The sequence below is a fragment of the Mustela lutreola genome, chromosome 7 (assembly GCF_030435805.1).
Source record: "Mustela lutreola isolate mMusLut2 chromosome 7, mMusLut2.pri, whole genome shotgun sequence".
In the NCBI taxonomy this organism is placed as follows: Eukaryota; Metazoa; Chordata; class Mammalia; order Carnivora; family Mustelidae; genus Mustela; species Mustela lutreola.
In genome coordinates, this window is record NC_081296.1 from 145242765 (window position 1) to 145258132 (window position 15368).

Genomic DNA, 15368 nt, shown 5'->3' on the forward strand with positions numbered 1-15368 from the left:
GAACCCAGCTGGGACCAAAGGAACATCCAGTGGAATCTATCTAAGTTGCCTACCCTGGGATCCTAAGCAAAATAAATGGTCACCGTTTGAAGCCACTCAATTTCAGGACAGGTTGTTATGCGGCCAAAGCTAACTGATGCACTTGGTATAGAGGAAAGCGGTGGTGGGGGGGGAACGGGGTGGCAGTCATCCCTGAAGCCCAGCCCCATTTCAGAGCTCCCGAGAAGGTGCAAAGGAATGAGAATTTGGAGCAGGTGCCCCTCCCCAGCATGCTCAGGGCGGGACAGAAAGTGCTGAACAGTTGGGTCTTGTATGTCAGTGACCAAAAACTGCATGCAAGCAGAAAAAAAAAAAAAAAAAAAAAAAAAAAAAGCCTGGGTCTAAGGTTGTTATTTATAGCAAAAATTTAAACAGGGAAGCTCTGTCAGTTTTCTGAATTACTGACAGTTGCAGAAATGTTAATACAAATCTTTATAAGACTGGCCAGATGTTCGATATTAAACAAGCATCTGTTTTGTATAAAAGACTTTTTATGCCCCCTGAACACTGTCTCTTCTCTCTCTCCCCTCTTCGCCCCTTATCCCAATCCCGTGATAGATCAGGGCAATAACTGAGGGTAATTACCTCAGCTCTGGGTTTATTTAGTTTCTGAGTGCCGGTGTCCACGGTGTCAAAAATACACCCAAAAAATAACCCTGGAAAAGGTTAATAATGGCCTTTCTGGTGTCATATTCTGCACTTTATGTGTTGTGGTAATTACTATCATTAGGGCTGTAAGAATGTCTAGTTATCTTTCTTAATCACATACTATAAAGAAGTGCTTCTGAACACATATCTATTATTTAATCAAAATTTCACACTTATTGGCATTTGTGCTTCAGCAGGGCTGTGTTTATTTTCTGTTTGCAAGGGGGAGCGTTGCCTCCCAGAAGAGAGGGGGCTCCACGTCCAGACCCACTTTCATCACTGTCATAGCGTGTGGCACTCGGTGCTATTAATATCGGAGATGCCAAACATGTGCTATTGCTCCCCACTCCCTGCTTTTGGTGGCATTCTAGGAAAAGCACTTTTATTAACAAATGCAAGGTGGGAACATGTGCCCTAGATGAACCCTGTGTCCTGGAAGGGGGATTTGTGAGCCTGAGACCTTCAGGGAGGTACCGTCTCCAGGGTCTGAGAGCGACTCGGGCGGTGGGACCACTCCGGATGCCCTGTGATGAGCCCCTCGCCCTGCGAGCACCCCCTCCTCCCCACAGGCCTGCAGGGGACCAGCCCCCAAAGAGGCATCCTTGCCTCATTTTGCAGGGAAGGAACTAGGGCCTGGAGAGTCACTTGCTCAGGTCGCCTCTCCGTTGAGCTGGACCTTGAGGCTATGGTCACATCAAAACTCTGCCTCCCATTCCCAGCCCACGCCGGCCGAACAGTGGCCACCAACTCATGTGGCTGCTGAGTGTTTTAAATGTGGTGAGTCCACCTGGAGATGTGCTATGAGTGGAAAAATCCACACTGGTCTTCCAAAGACCCAGTACAAAAAATGTGGGGTATCACAGCAGTCGTTTTTAATATTATTCCAGGTTGAAATAATATTTTGGATATATTGGACTTAATCAAACATGTGATTGAAACCAATTTTACCTTTTTTTTTTTCTTTTTAAAATGTCACTCCTAGAAAATTTAAAATTAGAACTGTGGATTGTATTTGTGGCTCACCTTATATTTTGATGGGAGCGTGCGTCCCAAATTGAATTTGTATATTCCTTCAACAATGTTTCATCTTATTGCGGTAGAGCTGTGGCTCGGGACAGGGATGGGCGCTGATTTTGCCCCCCAGGAGACATTGGGCAACACATGGACTCCACTTGGGTGGCCACAGTTTGAGGGGAACTACTGGTGTCCGGCTGGTGGAGGGCAGGGACGCTGGCCCAGACCCTGCAGGGCACAGGCGGCCCCCACCAAGGAGCATTCCTTGATCCAAAGTGTTCATAACCCTGAGGTAGAGGACCCCTGGTTTAGAGTCATACTTGAATATTTTGTTCCCACTTTGGGGGTCCCCAAGGATGTCACGGAAGCTCTAGAGAAAGAAGAGTAGTGCCATGATGGTGTTCATTTGATCACTTCTTCCGTCCTTCCTGATCTTTCTTCCCCACAGAACCAGAAGCCCTTGTCTGACTCTCTAATTTTTGCATGTTCTGGCCACATGTCCGGCGGCCATATTTCCTCAGTGGTGTGTTGTGGAAGCAAAGCCCTCCTCCCATGAGAGATGGTGCAGCCCCCTGGAGGGAGGACACACTGTTGGACTGGGAAGACCTGCCTGGAGGAGGGGGAGGAATAAAGGGGAGGCGACCCTGGGTAGGAGCTATGTAGGCACCTGTCCCCTGGGCAGACAGCGGGTGGGGGCAGGGAGTCCTTACCCTTGACATTTGCTCTGGGCCCCAGCCTGGAGAAAAGACCAAGCAGAAAGAGCAGAGGCCCGGACGGGGGTACCTGCAGCCGTGCCAAGGACCGGGATGTTGGCAGGTGCAGAAGGGTTGACTCTCCAGGCTACGCCCCCCAGGGCCCAGGCTTGGCCTGAGCATTCTCCTGACAGCTGAGGCGGCCGGTGCTCTCGGAAGAGTTGGGCATGGCCGAGGCCAACCCACAGGGACTTGAAAAGTAGGTTTTTTTTTTTTTTTTAATATATGACCACATTTTATTATTATTTTGCTATATAACACTTTAGTGAATATACTCAATGCATTTTCTCAAAAGGCAAATGAGACACAAGATAACATCTTTTTGATTCCTGAAAACCTCAGTATCATCTGTCTTTTGGAGGATCCAGTTTCCTACGACGTCTATGATACTGTCCACGAGGATACCAACGGTGCTTAGTAGTAAAGAACATTTTGCTAAGTTGTTCTATCATGGGTCCTTGCTCCAAGTGCTCATTTTTTCCTTCTAATCTGGTTTTCAGCACTTGGTCATGTGTTTCTTCATTATTATGCAGAGGATCTGGCCGAGGGATAGGTTGTGTATGTTCATATGGAATGTCCACAGAAGGGTGGTAGCACACTATTGTCCTGCCATCAGATGTCAAAGCAAGCTCTACTTTGCAATTATAGTCATCTGGTAGAGGAGAATATGTAGATTTATGACAAACACAATATAAAGCTCCGTTTTGAATTGGAAATAAATGTTTCCAGAGAGTTCTATTTGATATCACCCATTTTATTGCTGCTAACACCATGGTGAATCAAGATCCTTATCGGGTGGTATGAAAGAAGATGATTTGAAGAGAAACCGATTTTAAAATCTTCTTCAAGGTATATACCTATTTTCATTCCTGACAGCCGCTCACCACGAGCCCGCCATTTTACCTGCACTGCAATGCACCTTTCCAATTTGTGCAGAGCGGGAGTGCTTGGTTGGGGATGGGGGACACTTGGGAACCAGCATTCAGGGACAGATGGAATAAGGATCTAGCTCTGGGTTAGGACCTAAATGTATCCCAGGAAGGTGGGGCCAGGACAAGACATTTGCTACAATTGGGTAATTGGCATGGAGCTCAGGTTCTTAGCTCAGATGTATGAAAAATGCCACTCGGCTTTCTCATAACCAGCTGAGGCGTACGTGGCCAGCTGCTCAGCCAAGTTTTCTGCTCCCTTTCCGGACTATCTGGAAGTGGCTGTCCAGCCAGGGTGCCATCCCCCAACCCCCCCAGCATCCTGGTGGTGGTAGAGTCTGTTTTCGCATTACCTTGCCTCTGAGGGCTGCAGGGCTGACGTCTGGGCGAGGTTTACCAGCCAAGGACACAAGAACATGAGGGCATGAGGGCCTTAGGGCATGCCAGAGAAGGGAGAGTGTGGAGGAGTGAACCCTGAGGGCCGAGCGGGGGGAGTTAGTGTGTTTTGAGTCCTCGGAAGCTGCCCCAGAAGCTCAGACTCCTTTGCTTGTGTTGGGCTTTGGGGAGTCTGCAAAGTGGCCGGGAGCTGTGTGTATTCTGAGAGGCTTTCAGAAAGCACCTGCTATGTAGCAGGCTGTATGTTTGGCCCAGGGGCAACAGAGGTGGCTGTGATGCAGGCTGGAGCCCAGCCAGTGGGGGAAGAGATGCAGAATAAAAGCAATCCCTTGATTGAATGTGCATTCTGGGCCAGGGAGGACTCTTACGAGTCATGTATTAACTCAGTTCCTTCTTCCCACCGGCTTGGAGAAGAGATGCTGTCATTACCAGCATTTTCATGTCATAGACCATGCCATCTGAGTTCCACAGGTCAACAGAAGGGTTGGCAACTTACCCAAGGTAGTAGAGCTGGGACCCTGATCTAGGTGAACTGCCTCCAGAACCCACCCTCATCCCCATGGGAGACTGTTTCTTGGGGGCAGAGAATAAAAACCAGCTCCTCTCCCTCTCCCCAAATCCAGACTAACCCTGATCTCCCTTCCTATTCTTTGGCAGAATTGACTACTCCCCCATCATGTGCACCATAGAATTTTGTTAAGACAAAAATTATAGATATTCATCTCTACTTATAGGTTGTGGGGGGAAGAAGAGGCTGTATTGGGTTTTGTAGCAATAATAATATGGAGCTGACAACCCTCATATCTCAGTGGTTTCCTAAATAATGATTTATTTCCCTCTTACTGGTCTTTGGGTCGGCTGTGGCTCATCTGGGCCAGACCGGGCTTCCATCCAGATTTGCTCCAGAGTCTGCCATCCCAGGGCCCAGGCTGAGGACACAATGACCTCCTGGGAGAAGCTTTTCCATGGCTGAGGTGGTGACACAAGAGCCTCAGGGTCAGCCATGCCCCTTGAAGCTCCCACTGGGAACCATCACATGGTCCTTGGTTGTAGTTATTGTCTATCTCATGGTCAGGCCCATAGTCGGTGGGATTGGCTCAACTTACAGGATGTAATGGTAAGGGAGGATGGGAAGGAAGATCTGTGAGCAAATGACATGTCTCTTTAAGGCCCCAGTGGGAAGGGTTTAAATGCAAAAGACTTGGGGAGATTAAACTGAAGAAGGAGCCTTCCCTGGGGAAAATAGGTGAGAGCTCTTGTAGACACACCTAAGCCTGTAGTTGTGGGGTTGAGAGGCAGAGAATGTTCCTCCCCATGACCTCCTGCTTTCCCTATAGAGGATTGGGTGGTCATCCCTCCGGCAGTAGGGCCAGGTGTCCGAAGAGTGTAGAGTGCAGCTGGCCCTGGGAAAGCACCAGGAGCTGATCGGGACTGTGGGAAGGACTGGTGGGCAGTTCTGCAGCCCAGTTGAGTCTCTGGAGACCCCAGGCTTTCTATTCCCCCACCCTTGGGTGGAGGTCGTGATCCTGTCTCAACACTGACCTATCTTCTACTCACCATGTCAATGTCTTATCTGTTGGGTGTGGGATGAACACAGTGGCAAACCAGTTGCAAAATAAAGGTGTAAGTCTTGCCCAAAGTGCAAGATTTGATGTCAGTGCAGGTGACACTAGGGAACTGCTTGAAGTCTTTGCAGACCCCGCTGACAAAGAAGACCTGGAGGTCTTCGAAGAGTTACACTTGATCGCCGTCATGGCTGATGATGTGATAGATGTTTTGAATGATGTCATATCAATGGATAAAGCAAAGCCCTTCGGAAAATTGATTAAAATTTTGAATTTATTAAAAAAGGACTTCTTTATTAATACCCTGGGAAGTCAAACTTGAAATGAAAGGTTGTTGTAAATGTGGTCTTATAATTTTGTTGGGAAAACCATGGCCCTTCACCAGTGTACTGCTTATTTGTTCTAAGAATTCACGTAGCTGCTCATTACAGCCCAAGTTTTAACTACAAGGAAAATAAACATGATTTTGTCATTTTTGCTTGCACTTTTTAAAAGATTTTATTTATTTTAGAGAGAGAGAGAGCAGAGGAAGTGGCAGAGGGAAAGAGAGTATCTCAAGCAGATTCCATACTGAGCGTGGAGCCCAATGCAGGGCTTAATCTCATGACCTGAACTGAAATCAAGTGTTGGACACTTAACTGCCTGAGCCTCCCAGGCACCCTAATTTTTACTTGCACTTTTTAAGACAAAGTTCCAATCACACCATTTTACGAGTTATAGTCATACCAGGTATGAAATGTTGATTCATCAAATCCACTGATTTCAGTGGATTCATTCTTTATGGCCCCTTGTTCCCTCCTCGGGTGGTGAGAGCTCCCACATCCAGCCTCCATCGGTTCATGCCGTCCTCCTGCGGGCAGGAGCTGCAGGCAGCCCTTGATCCCTCTGACTTAGCCCTCTGCCAGTGATCTCAGCACAGTAGAGTCAGCACCCTGCGGGGCCAAGGCCATGGGAATGCTGTGTCTGGATACCCGTTGGTGGGATATATTCTGTCCTGGGCAGACTTTGATCCTCTGCTGTGTGACATTATGATGCCATGACCTGTTCTGTATCACACCGAAAATAACTGCCGTGGGTGCAAAAACTTAGACGTTACTGCTTAATCACGCCACGCCCAATGTCATGTGGGCTCTGATTACAGTCTGGGGAAGTCAAAATACAACCCAGGATGGGGAAATTGTTAAAGTGATTGAAACATGGAAATGAATCTGAGCAGAAAGGTCTAAATCTTACCTGGGTTAGCATTATTGTTACAATAAATAATCGTAATAATCCCATACATTTGATAGCTAACAAAATCCTTCTTATACGTTACTTCGTTTTGTCTAGGTGAGGAAGAATAAATCTTAAGGCTTAATTTCTCTTGGAAATATCAATCTCTAGTCTATACTATACCTGACTGCCTTTTTAATGGTCCCAAAGCACAGCTTCCCTGTCTATTCCCCAGCTCAAAAACTTTGAAAAACTTTCTGTGTCTAGAGAGTAAACTCCAAACTCCATAGACTGGCCTTCCAGGTCCGCCGGGATCCTGCTCAAAGCTCTCATTCCATCCGTGTCTCTGGATGGACGTCATCCAGCATCTTGCCTTCATACCCGACCCCAGCACTTCCTGCATGCACAGCTCTGTTCCCGTGCTGATGCCTTTGCCCAGGCAGCTCCCACCCTATGGAGCTTCCCTCGCCTCCTCACATGTGTATGGTCCAGCCAAACCCACCTTACAAAGAGCAGCCTTCAGACAGCTCCTTGAGTCCCCCTGAGCAGGGGCCTCTTGCCTTTGAGATCCCTCAGCACCTTCTCAGAACCCCTCCCAAGACAGCCTGCCCTGTAGTAGAGTAAGAGAGCGCGCAACCAGTTGCCTCCACTTGGCTGGAAGCTTTTGGGTGAGCAGGACCTCAGCTTGACCTTCCTACCTCCATTATTGGGGCCCTCCCCATCCTGCCAAGTGTCTAGCCAAGAATCGGCAAATCCTTTTCTGGAAATATCCTCAATGTTTCAGGCTTTATGAACCATGGGATCTCTGTTGCAACTATCAATTCTGCCACTGAATGGTGAAAGCACCATAGCCAATATGTAAATACACGAACATAACCGTGTTCTAATAAAACTTTATTTACAACAGCAGGCACTGAACTGGATTTGGTCCATGAGCTACACTTTGCTGTCCCCCTGGCTTAGCCAGATGTCTAGCGAAGGTGTTACATAAATGTTTTTGACTGTTAACTGGAGGCATGAGAGAAAGAACAATGTACAAGTATTTGGGACTTGGGTCTATCCAAGAACCACAAGGCCAAGGTCAGGGCTCTGTTACCACATAGCCATTTGCACAACAGGGGGAAATAAGAGTTGCCTTGCCTGGAGACATTCTTATTCTGGGAGAGGAGTGGTCCCTGAGAGAAGCTGGCAGGTCTCCCGGGCTTGGTGGCATCGGAGGAAACTTGGAGGGCAGCCTTGTGGGTCAGTGACGTGTGGAGTAGCCAAGTTGGAGTGATGGGAGGCCTGCTCAGCCCCGTGCAGGGCCCCGGCCCACTGGCTCACACTCCTGTCACCCCTTAGATTAAGGAGGCTGATGTCTTGGGGTTGCTGCTTCCCCAGAGGAGATGCTCCCTTGAGCAATGTGTTTCCTACAGTGTGGTGTGCTCAGCTTCTCATCCATCTCAGCCAACGCAGAGCCAAGAAGGCAGACTCAAAAGTCCTGAGAAACAGGCAGGAGGTGGGTCCTTATGACTCATCTGTGTAACTGCCTTAACCTTGTGGCAGGACGGAGCCTGGAGCCTGGAGCCTGGAGCCTGGGGTCAGTCCCCTGTAGAAGGACACCTGCCACCCTCGAACCCTTCATGGCCCACGCAGGGGCTTCCCTGTACCTCACCTACTGGATCCGCCCTGCCTCCCCACTTTCCAAGGTGAGCAGCAACTGTCATCAAGATTCCATTTTCCACGTGAGGAAACAGGCTTGGGGACTGTGTGGAGGATTTGCTTGAACCGGAGGCCACCAAAGGTGGTACCATCTTCTCCAGTGGGAGCAGAGTTAAAGGGGGGACCCAGAGCCATTCCCTTGCAAAAACTGTCTTGATGTATTCTGTCTCCAAGCCCCTTTGCCATCACAAAGCACAGCTGTCTTCACTGGCATGCCTGCCTTTCCGTGGGATGAGCAGGAACCCTCGCCACTGGAACCTCTGTGGGTGGGGTGAGCCCTCTCTTGAAGTGCTAGGACCTGTAGCAGGTGCAGATAAAGGTCTACATGGGGACCTACGTCATAAAGAACCGACTGCTGGGGACCTAAACAAGGAGGGCCACAAAGTAGAGCGCATGTCCCAGTCAGCTAACCATCAGGGTACTTCAGAGCTGAAGGTGGACTTTTTCCAGATATTTCCCAGGTCACGAGGGACCTGGACGAACCCCTGAATTACCTTCTCCCTCTGCCACATGAAGACACAGGTAAAAGAAAAACAAAACTCACATTTCTCAAGAAGAGATCGTGTTGTAGTGATTGAGTGAGAGCATCATCTCTCCTCCACGAGTCTTTGAATAAAAATGCTTCTTTGGAGAGAACTGTAATTCTATCTGATAACACCCATTATTGTTTTCCATGTGAGTGGAGAGCTAGAGCCATACCTTGAAGAAGTTGAACGTGAAGCACAGTTTTATTTTTACATCTTGTCTGATGGGAAAGTTCAGGACCAAACCATTGAAGAGCATTAGGAAAAGAACTCGAAATACAATGTTCCATTCAGGACTTTTACAGAACAAAACAAAACCAGTGAAGCCTGCTTCTTGGAATCCTTTTCATCTTTCTAATTTTTTTCCTTGTAATGGATGAGAGAAAAAAAAAATGATCAAATTAGGACATGAAACAAAGAGGAACCCAAGTCGGGGCAAGATGCCACTTCCTCTGGGGATTCTGGGAGAGACGATGAACCATCCCCTGGTCCACTGACTGAAAGGAGGCCCCGCTGCTGAATTTCCTCCCTCTGCCTAGACTTCCACTCGCCCCAGGATTTCTTCTTTCCCTTCTCAAGCCTCGGTCACCTCCCGACTTCTCTCCCTCCCTCTCTTCTTCTTCCTCCAGTGTTTAAAACCCTGCCTCCCCGCGGCGCCTGGGTGGTGAGCTCAGATGGTTCAGCCTCTGCCTTCAGCTCAGGTCATGATCTCAGGGTCCTGGGATCGGGCCCCGCATCGGGCTCCCTGCTCAGCGGGGAGCCTGCTTCTCCCCCTCCCCCTCCCCCTGCTTGTGTTCCCTCTCTCACTGTCTCTCTCTCTCTGTTAAATAAATAAGTAAAATCTTCAAAATAAATAAATAAAAATATAAAACCCTGCCTCCCACCTCTCAACATTTAAAAAATTCTTAATGATGCAACCTGAGGTTGCCATGGCAACAGATTTCCTCGCCGAGGCCGCGGTAGAGGCCCGTGATGGCGCTGCCACTGAAACTGAAAATAATTTTGTTTTTCTTTCAAAATTAAGTAGGCTGCCTAAAGTGTCCCACTGTGGGTTTTCCTGCCCCCAAAGAATAAGCCTCCCATGCTCTGAAATATCCAGTTACTGCGTTTGCTCCGTATCTTTTATGACTTCCTTCTCCACCAGCATAGAGACGGTCCCTCTGGAAACATAAGGAGAAACACACTCTTTGTTATTTCTCTTTTGTCAGGGTGAGAAATGCTTCTGAGGATGGGTCCTCCTCCCCTTTTAAATTGTCTTTGGTTTCCCATTCTTAAAAGCAGTTAAGTTTCTTTCTCCTTGAACGTGGAGGACAGCTTCGTAGATACTCATCAGAGCACAAAGAAGCTATTTGGGGAAGGTGTGCTTTTGGCGTCACCCCGCACGGACTCAGTGGGGTGTCTCTCCGTCTCCCACGTAGCTTAGCAGTTTCCCCGCACCGGCAGGGGCTTGACGCCTACTCAGGGCGCTGCCTCTGTTCCCGCATCACCTTGAACAAACCCCGCCTGTCTGCCTTCCTGCTTGCCATCTCTTGCTCACAGCCCACCCCGAGCCCACTTTCCCTGAGGTCAGGGTGGTTTTCTAATGCCGTGCCAACATGGCATACTTTCTGCCTCAGTTTCCCCCGAGGGGCTGGGATTGTTCAACGCAAAAACCAGTTCACTGGTTCTGAGGATCCTCAGGCAGGACTAGAATATGAAAGACGGAGTCAGGGTGTGAAACAAGGAAGGCTCTGGGCAGAGGTTATGCCTCGGAAAGGTGACCGCCTGAAGGAGCAGGCAGGTGGGGGACTAGCGGGAGGGGTCCCCCGTGTCCCCTCCCCACCACAGAGCACCCGTCTGGGCAGGGCCTACCCAGGAAGGACACCGTCTGACCCGCGAATGGAGCGTGGGTCCCTTTCTTGTTCCGACATTCTGGTAACCATAATTGCCTCGGTGATTCCCAAGTGGTCCTCGGACAGGATGTTGCCAAGAATGAGCAGAAAAGCCCCGCGAATCTGTCCGAGTTCAGGGTCAGGCTCGCTCCTGATGACGTGTAATGGGGAGGCGGGAAACGGCCATACGGTCGCCTTGTACTTGCACCAGACGCCGTGAGCGTTCACATCCCCCGCCCCGGCCGGCCCGTGAGTGCAGGAAACACTCTCTGGTTCTTCTCTGGAACTTTCTGGGCCCTGGCGCCCTATTAACCCTCATCCTATTGAATTCTTTCCTTCTTTGGCTTTACAGTGATCTCTCCGTGATTTCCTCCGACCTCTCTAACTGTCCTTCTCGGCAACAGGCTGGTGTCCTTCCCTGCCACCCCCCGCTCTTTGCATAACCTTTACTGTACCGCTTGTACATTCACAACCCCAAATTTTATATTTCCAGCCTGTCGGCTACCGTCTAAAGAAACCCGATACCACCCTCTCCTGACAGTCACCCCACGGGGAGCTCTAGAGCCCTCGGACAGGTGCCCCACAGAACGCATCTGTTTTATCCCCATGCTCTTCCCCGGCCCCATCAACACTGTAAGTTGTCTCACTCTCCATGGGCAGAAGCCTGAGAGGCGGCTTTGAATCTTCTCTCCTGCAGGCTCTATGGTCGACCAGTTAGCAGGTCTGTCAAGTCAACACCGGAAGAGCCCCCACGGCAAGCCTAGCAGAGCTTCACCATCCCTTGCTTGGACCCCAGTAGCAGTGGCCTTCCCTCTGACACGCCCCCCTTCCCGTCCTGCCCCTCTTGGTCACAGAGGAGCTGTCTCTGCTGCAAACAAGACTGGCAGGTCCCTGCAACAAGCAAACCATCCTTGCATTCAGGGTGCAAGTCTAAGCCCTTGGTTTTGCCTTTCTGGGCTTGAGGAGGCTTGGCGGGTCATCCTGGGCCAAAGGAAGGCTCTAGGCCAAGGGAAGACAGAGTTACCGTGCGGGTCGTGTTATTGCCCGTCTCTTGGGGTTTCTTGGCAGCGTATGTGCATCTCACCAGGACAGAGGCAGGATGTAAACTCGAGCCTTCAAGCCCTACAATTTCCCTGGAGGATGAGGGCTGGTTGTCATGGGCAGGGCCCTCATAGTCTTTCTTCCCCTGTCCCCCAAGTCAGAGCATGCAGTGCACAAACCATGGCGGTGAGACTGTCTCCTGGCCCTGGACTGGCTCGGGTGTTTATTCAATTCCCACCTGCTGCTGCACCTGCCCTGGGCCAGTCCCGCACGGAGCCCTGGGAACTAGGAGCAGGTAGGAAATCAACCCTGTCCTCCAGCCGCCCCCAGTAGAGGGGAGGGGTCAGACACTGCAAGGGGCCACTGTAAATGATGGGGGGGGGGCATTCCATGACTCCCTGGCGGGGTGGCCTCAGGCAACCATCTTTACTTCTGCAGCCACTGGTTCTGTGTCTGTGAAGTGGGGTGACTGGGACCTTCCTGTGGCGGGGCTGGGGGGGCTGCACAGGTCTGGGTGGATTCCTGGTGACTTCTTAGTAACTGTGGCCTTGGTCACACTGTGTAAGCCCACAGTGTCAGTTTCCCTATTTGCAAGGTGGGAACAGTCAGAGGTTCCACCTACAGGACTACGGCGGCAAGAGTCAGGTGAGAGTATGTGCGTGTGTGCGTGCGTGTGTGTGTGTGTGTGTGTGTGTGTGTGTGTGTAAGAAGATGCTCGGGGCAGTGACTCCCCATCCGGGAAGGTTCTTGGGTACATGGAAGCGGGGGCTGGGAAGAGTCAGTCAGGAAGGTGTCCTGGGAGAGGAGACTGAAGTGTAGGGGTAAGGAACAGCAAGGGCTTCTGGGTGCATTCCCCATTTTGTGCAAAGTGCACATAAGTCCAATTATCTGGGCTCCTGTTAGCAGGCCGTGTCGCGGGTCAGGGCCCCAGGGTGGCTCCGGTGTACAGACTCTGCACACCTTTAGCTGACAGTCCTCTCTAGCCTCCGTGGCCTTCGGTCACAGACGACCGAATGGATGGTGTGCTGCGTGGCAAACAAGGAAGGACCAGAGCCCTTTGCTTGGGTTTGCTCAGTGAGAGGCTTGAGTGCTGGAGCAGGTAGGGCAAGATCCATGTCGCAGGGGGATGCCCGGTGAGACCACATTCCGAAACAACAAACAGGGCTCTTAGGTACTTTCCATTAAGTCTCAACCGGTAGGTGCTAGGTAGCTTTGCGAGGCATAAGTGCCTTAGGGATTAGAGAAATTCAATTAAATTCAGACAACCTTCACACCCACCATCCGGTTTCCACACACACAACCAGACAGACCTCTGAACCATCTCAAATTCGCCCAGCATTAACCCCCTTCTCTTTGCATCTCCCCACTGTCTACTGAGATAAGTGGAGGTCCCCAAAGAAAACCCTTCCTTTTGAACAAAGTCGATTTATCTGGCATCACCGGGGGTTAGGAATGGCTCAAAGCCTTGAGTGGAAACAGAGAGTGTATCTATTTACCTGGAGAGTTTCCTCTCCAGCTCCTTCACACGGGGCATCCGAACGCTGGCGGAACAATGCCTACGGTGTGCGGTGGAAGCAGCCCCAAAGCAGAAGGCAGCGGGATGCGCGGGAGTCAAGGTCTTCTGTGATTGCACGAGAACACTTGGTAATGATGATAAAGCACTCAAAAAGTAATGATGTACTTCAGCGTACACATGAAGCACTTTTAATTTTTTTCTTTTTGACAAAGAGAAAATTGAAGTGGGCAGCTTCAGTGAAACGTACACCTCTGTCCCTAACTTAGGCTGAGTGCTCGATCTAGGAATGTGGGCACTGTTGCCGAAGGCATTATATCCAACAAAACATTCTTTTGGAGGCTGAGAAGCGGACCTTTGCCTCTGTTGCATTCTGTTTCCCGTGAAAGCATTTTTGCTGAAGTGTTGCTTCGGGAGTGGGATACTCTGCTGGTGTCTACAGGATGTGGATGTTTGGAACAGAACTTGTAGACTGAGGAGGCAAAGTATGGTTTGGTGATGTTTGGGGGAAGCACGCAGGACAGTGGGGGTCTAGTTCTGGGTGTATGTGTTAGCAGATGGGAACCTAGGGAGAGCCCCAATGAGTCGAACAGGTATTGGCTAGTTTTTGCTACAAAGTGCTGCCTAACAAAAAACGCATAAACTCAGTGGTTTTAAATATCACTTATTCTGATAAATCTGTAGATTGGCTGGGCTTACCTTGGCAGCTCTGTTTCACTGTACGTCTGCTTGGTGGAGTGACTCTGCTCCACATGTGTTCATTCTGGGCCCCGGCAGAAGGGATGGTAGCTACCCAGGGGAAGGGCTTCTTAGGCTTTGGCAGAAGCGCAAGACAACATGGTCTCTTAAGGCTTAGGTTGGGGCTGGCTAACTCCCTATGATCCATATGTCATTGGACAGAGAAAGTCACACAGCCAAACCCAAAGTCATCAGGTAGAGGTAGCAGGAGGTCCATGACGAGGCCATGGCTGGGGTATGAAGGAAGGGAAGGCTGAAGAATTACAGCCGGTCGCTCCATCCGCACGTGAAGCAGCATCTGATTATCTACCATGTACCATCTTCTTACGCTGGTCTGTTAGATCCACTGTCTAGTTTCTTCTTCTCAGCAGTTCTGGAAAACAGAATTAGTGTGGCTGTTGTACAGATGATATTTGGTGAGGTTGGTTAACCTGAAGAGGACGACATAGGAGAGTTGGGATTAAAACCTAGGTCTGCCTAATTCCAAACCCTGGACTCTTTCATCCATCCATCCGTCCATCCCTCTGTACATCCATCATTCATCCTTCCATTTATCCATCCATTCATCCATTCATGGATCCATCATCCATCATCCGACCATCCGTCCATCCATCCATCTGTCCATCTGTCCATCCACATATTCATTCTTTCAGCCAATATTTCTCAAGTGTTATCTATAAGAAAGAAAACAAGCACAAGGAGATGTCAATAAAATGAAGGAACAAAAGACAGACATGTTTTTAAAGAACCTACTATGTGAAGACTGTATGACATATGACATCCAGTTTAATTCTTACACTAGCTTGAGAAAAATGATGTGGGGTTTGGCAGTGAGGAGAAAAGGCTCAGGGAATTCTGCCCCTTACCCCAAGGTCATAGAGCTGGTAAAGGCAAAACTGGAACTGAAATCCAGTCCTTCGGACTCCCTAAACCCTTTTGTTTCCAGGTGCCTTGCCATCTGCCCTCCCTGGGCTTGTTTCTCCAAAAGGGCACATCCAGCCATAACTCCTGAGAATTTCCTGGTAGGAAAAAATCTAATCGTGTTACTCTGCCCATGACCCCTAATGACAGCCCAGGATAGCCTGTGCTGAGTTGCAGGCTGGGATTTGTCCCATGGCACTGCATCTCTGATGGGCAGAGATGGCAAGACTGTGACAGGAGAACCAGGACAGATGGAAGAGCTCCTTGGCTTCTCACTCTTCCATGCCATGTTGATGCTGCTCTATTGCGAGCACTCCTGATTGAGCATCATTGTGCTGTGCGTTCCTCCCCAGGCTTCTAGTGACCACAAGAGGGCTGTCATTGCTTCTAGCTGGATGCAGTGTCTCTCTGAGCCCCTGGGGACAGCCTGTTGGGCACTGGGATATTATCCTGAGGCTGCAGAGTGACAGGAAGTTAGAGATAGAAGAGACTTGGGAGGTTTTT

The 15368-nt window shown here is 49.8% G+C and overlaps 1 protein-coding gene across 1 annotated transcript; it reads right to left on the reverse strand.

The window, feature by feature from the left end:
* Window positions 1-2681: 2681 nt before the first annotated feature.
* On the reverse strand, window positions 2682-3356 carry LOC131835394 (large ribosomal subunit protein mL42-like). Its single transcript, XM_059179713.1, has one exon. It carries the CDS (start codon window positions 3224-3226, stop codon window positions 2798-2800), a length of 429 nt encoding a protein of 142 aa, XP_059035696.1. The 5' UTR covers window positions 3227-3356; the 3' UTR covers window positions 2682-2797.
* Between the last annotated feature and the right edge of the window lie 12012 nt (window positions 3357-15368).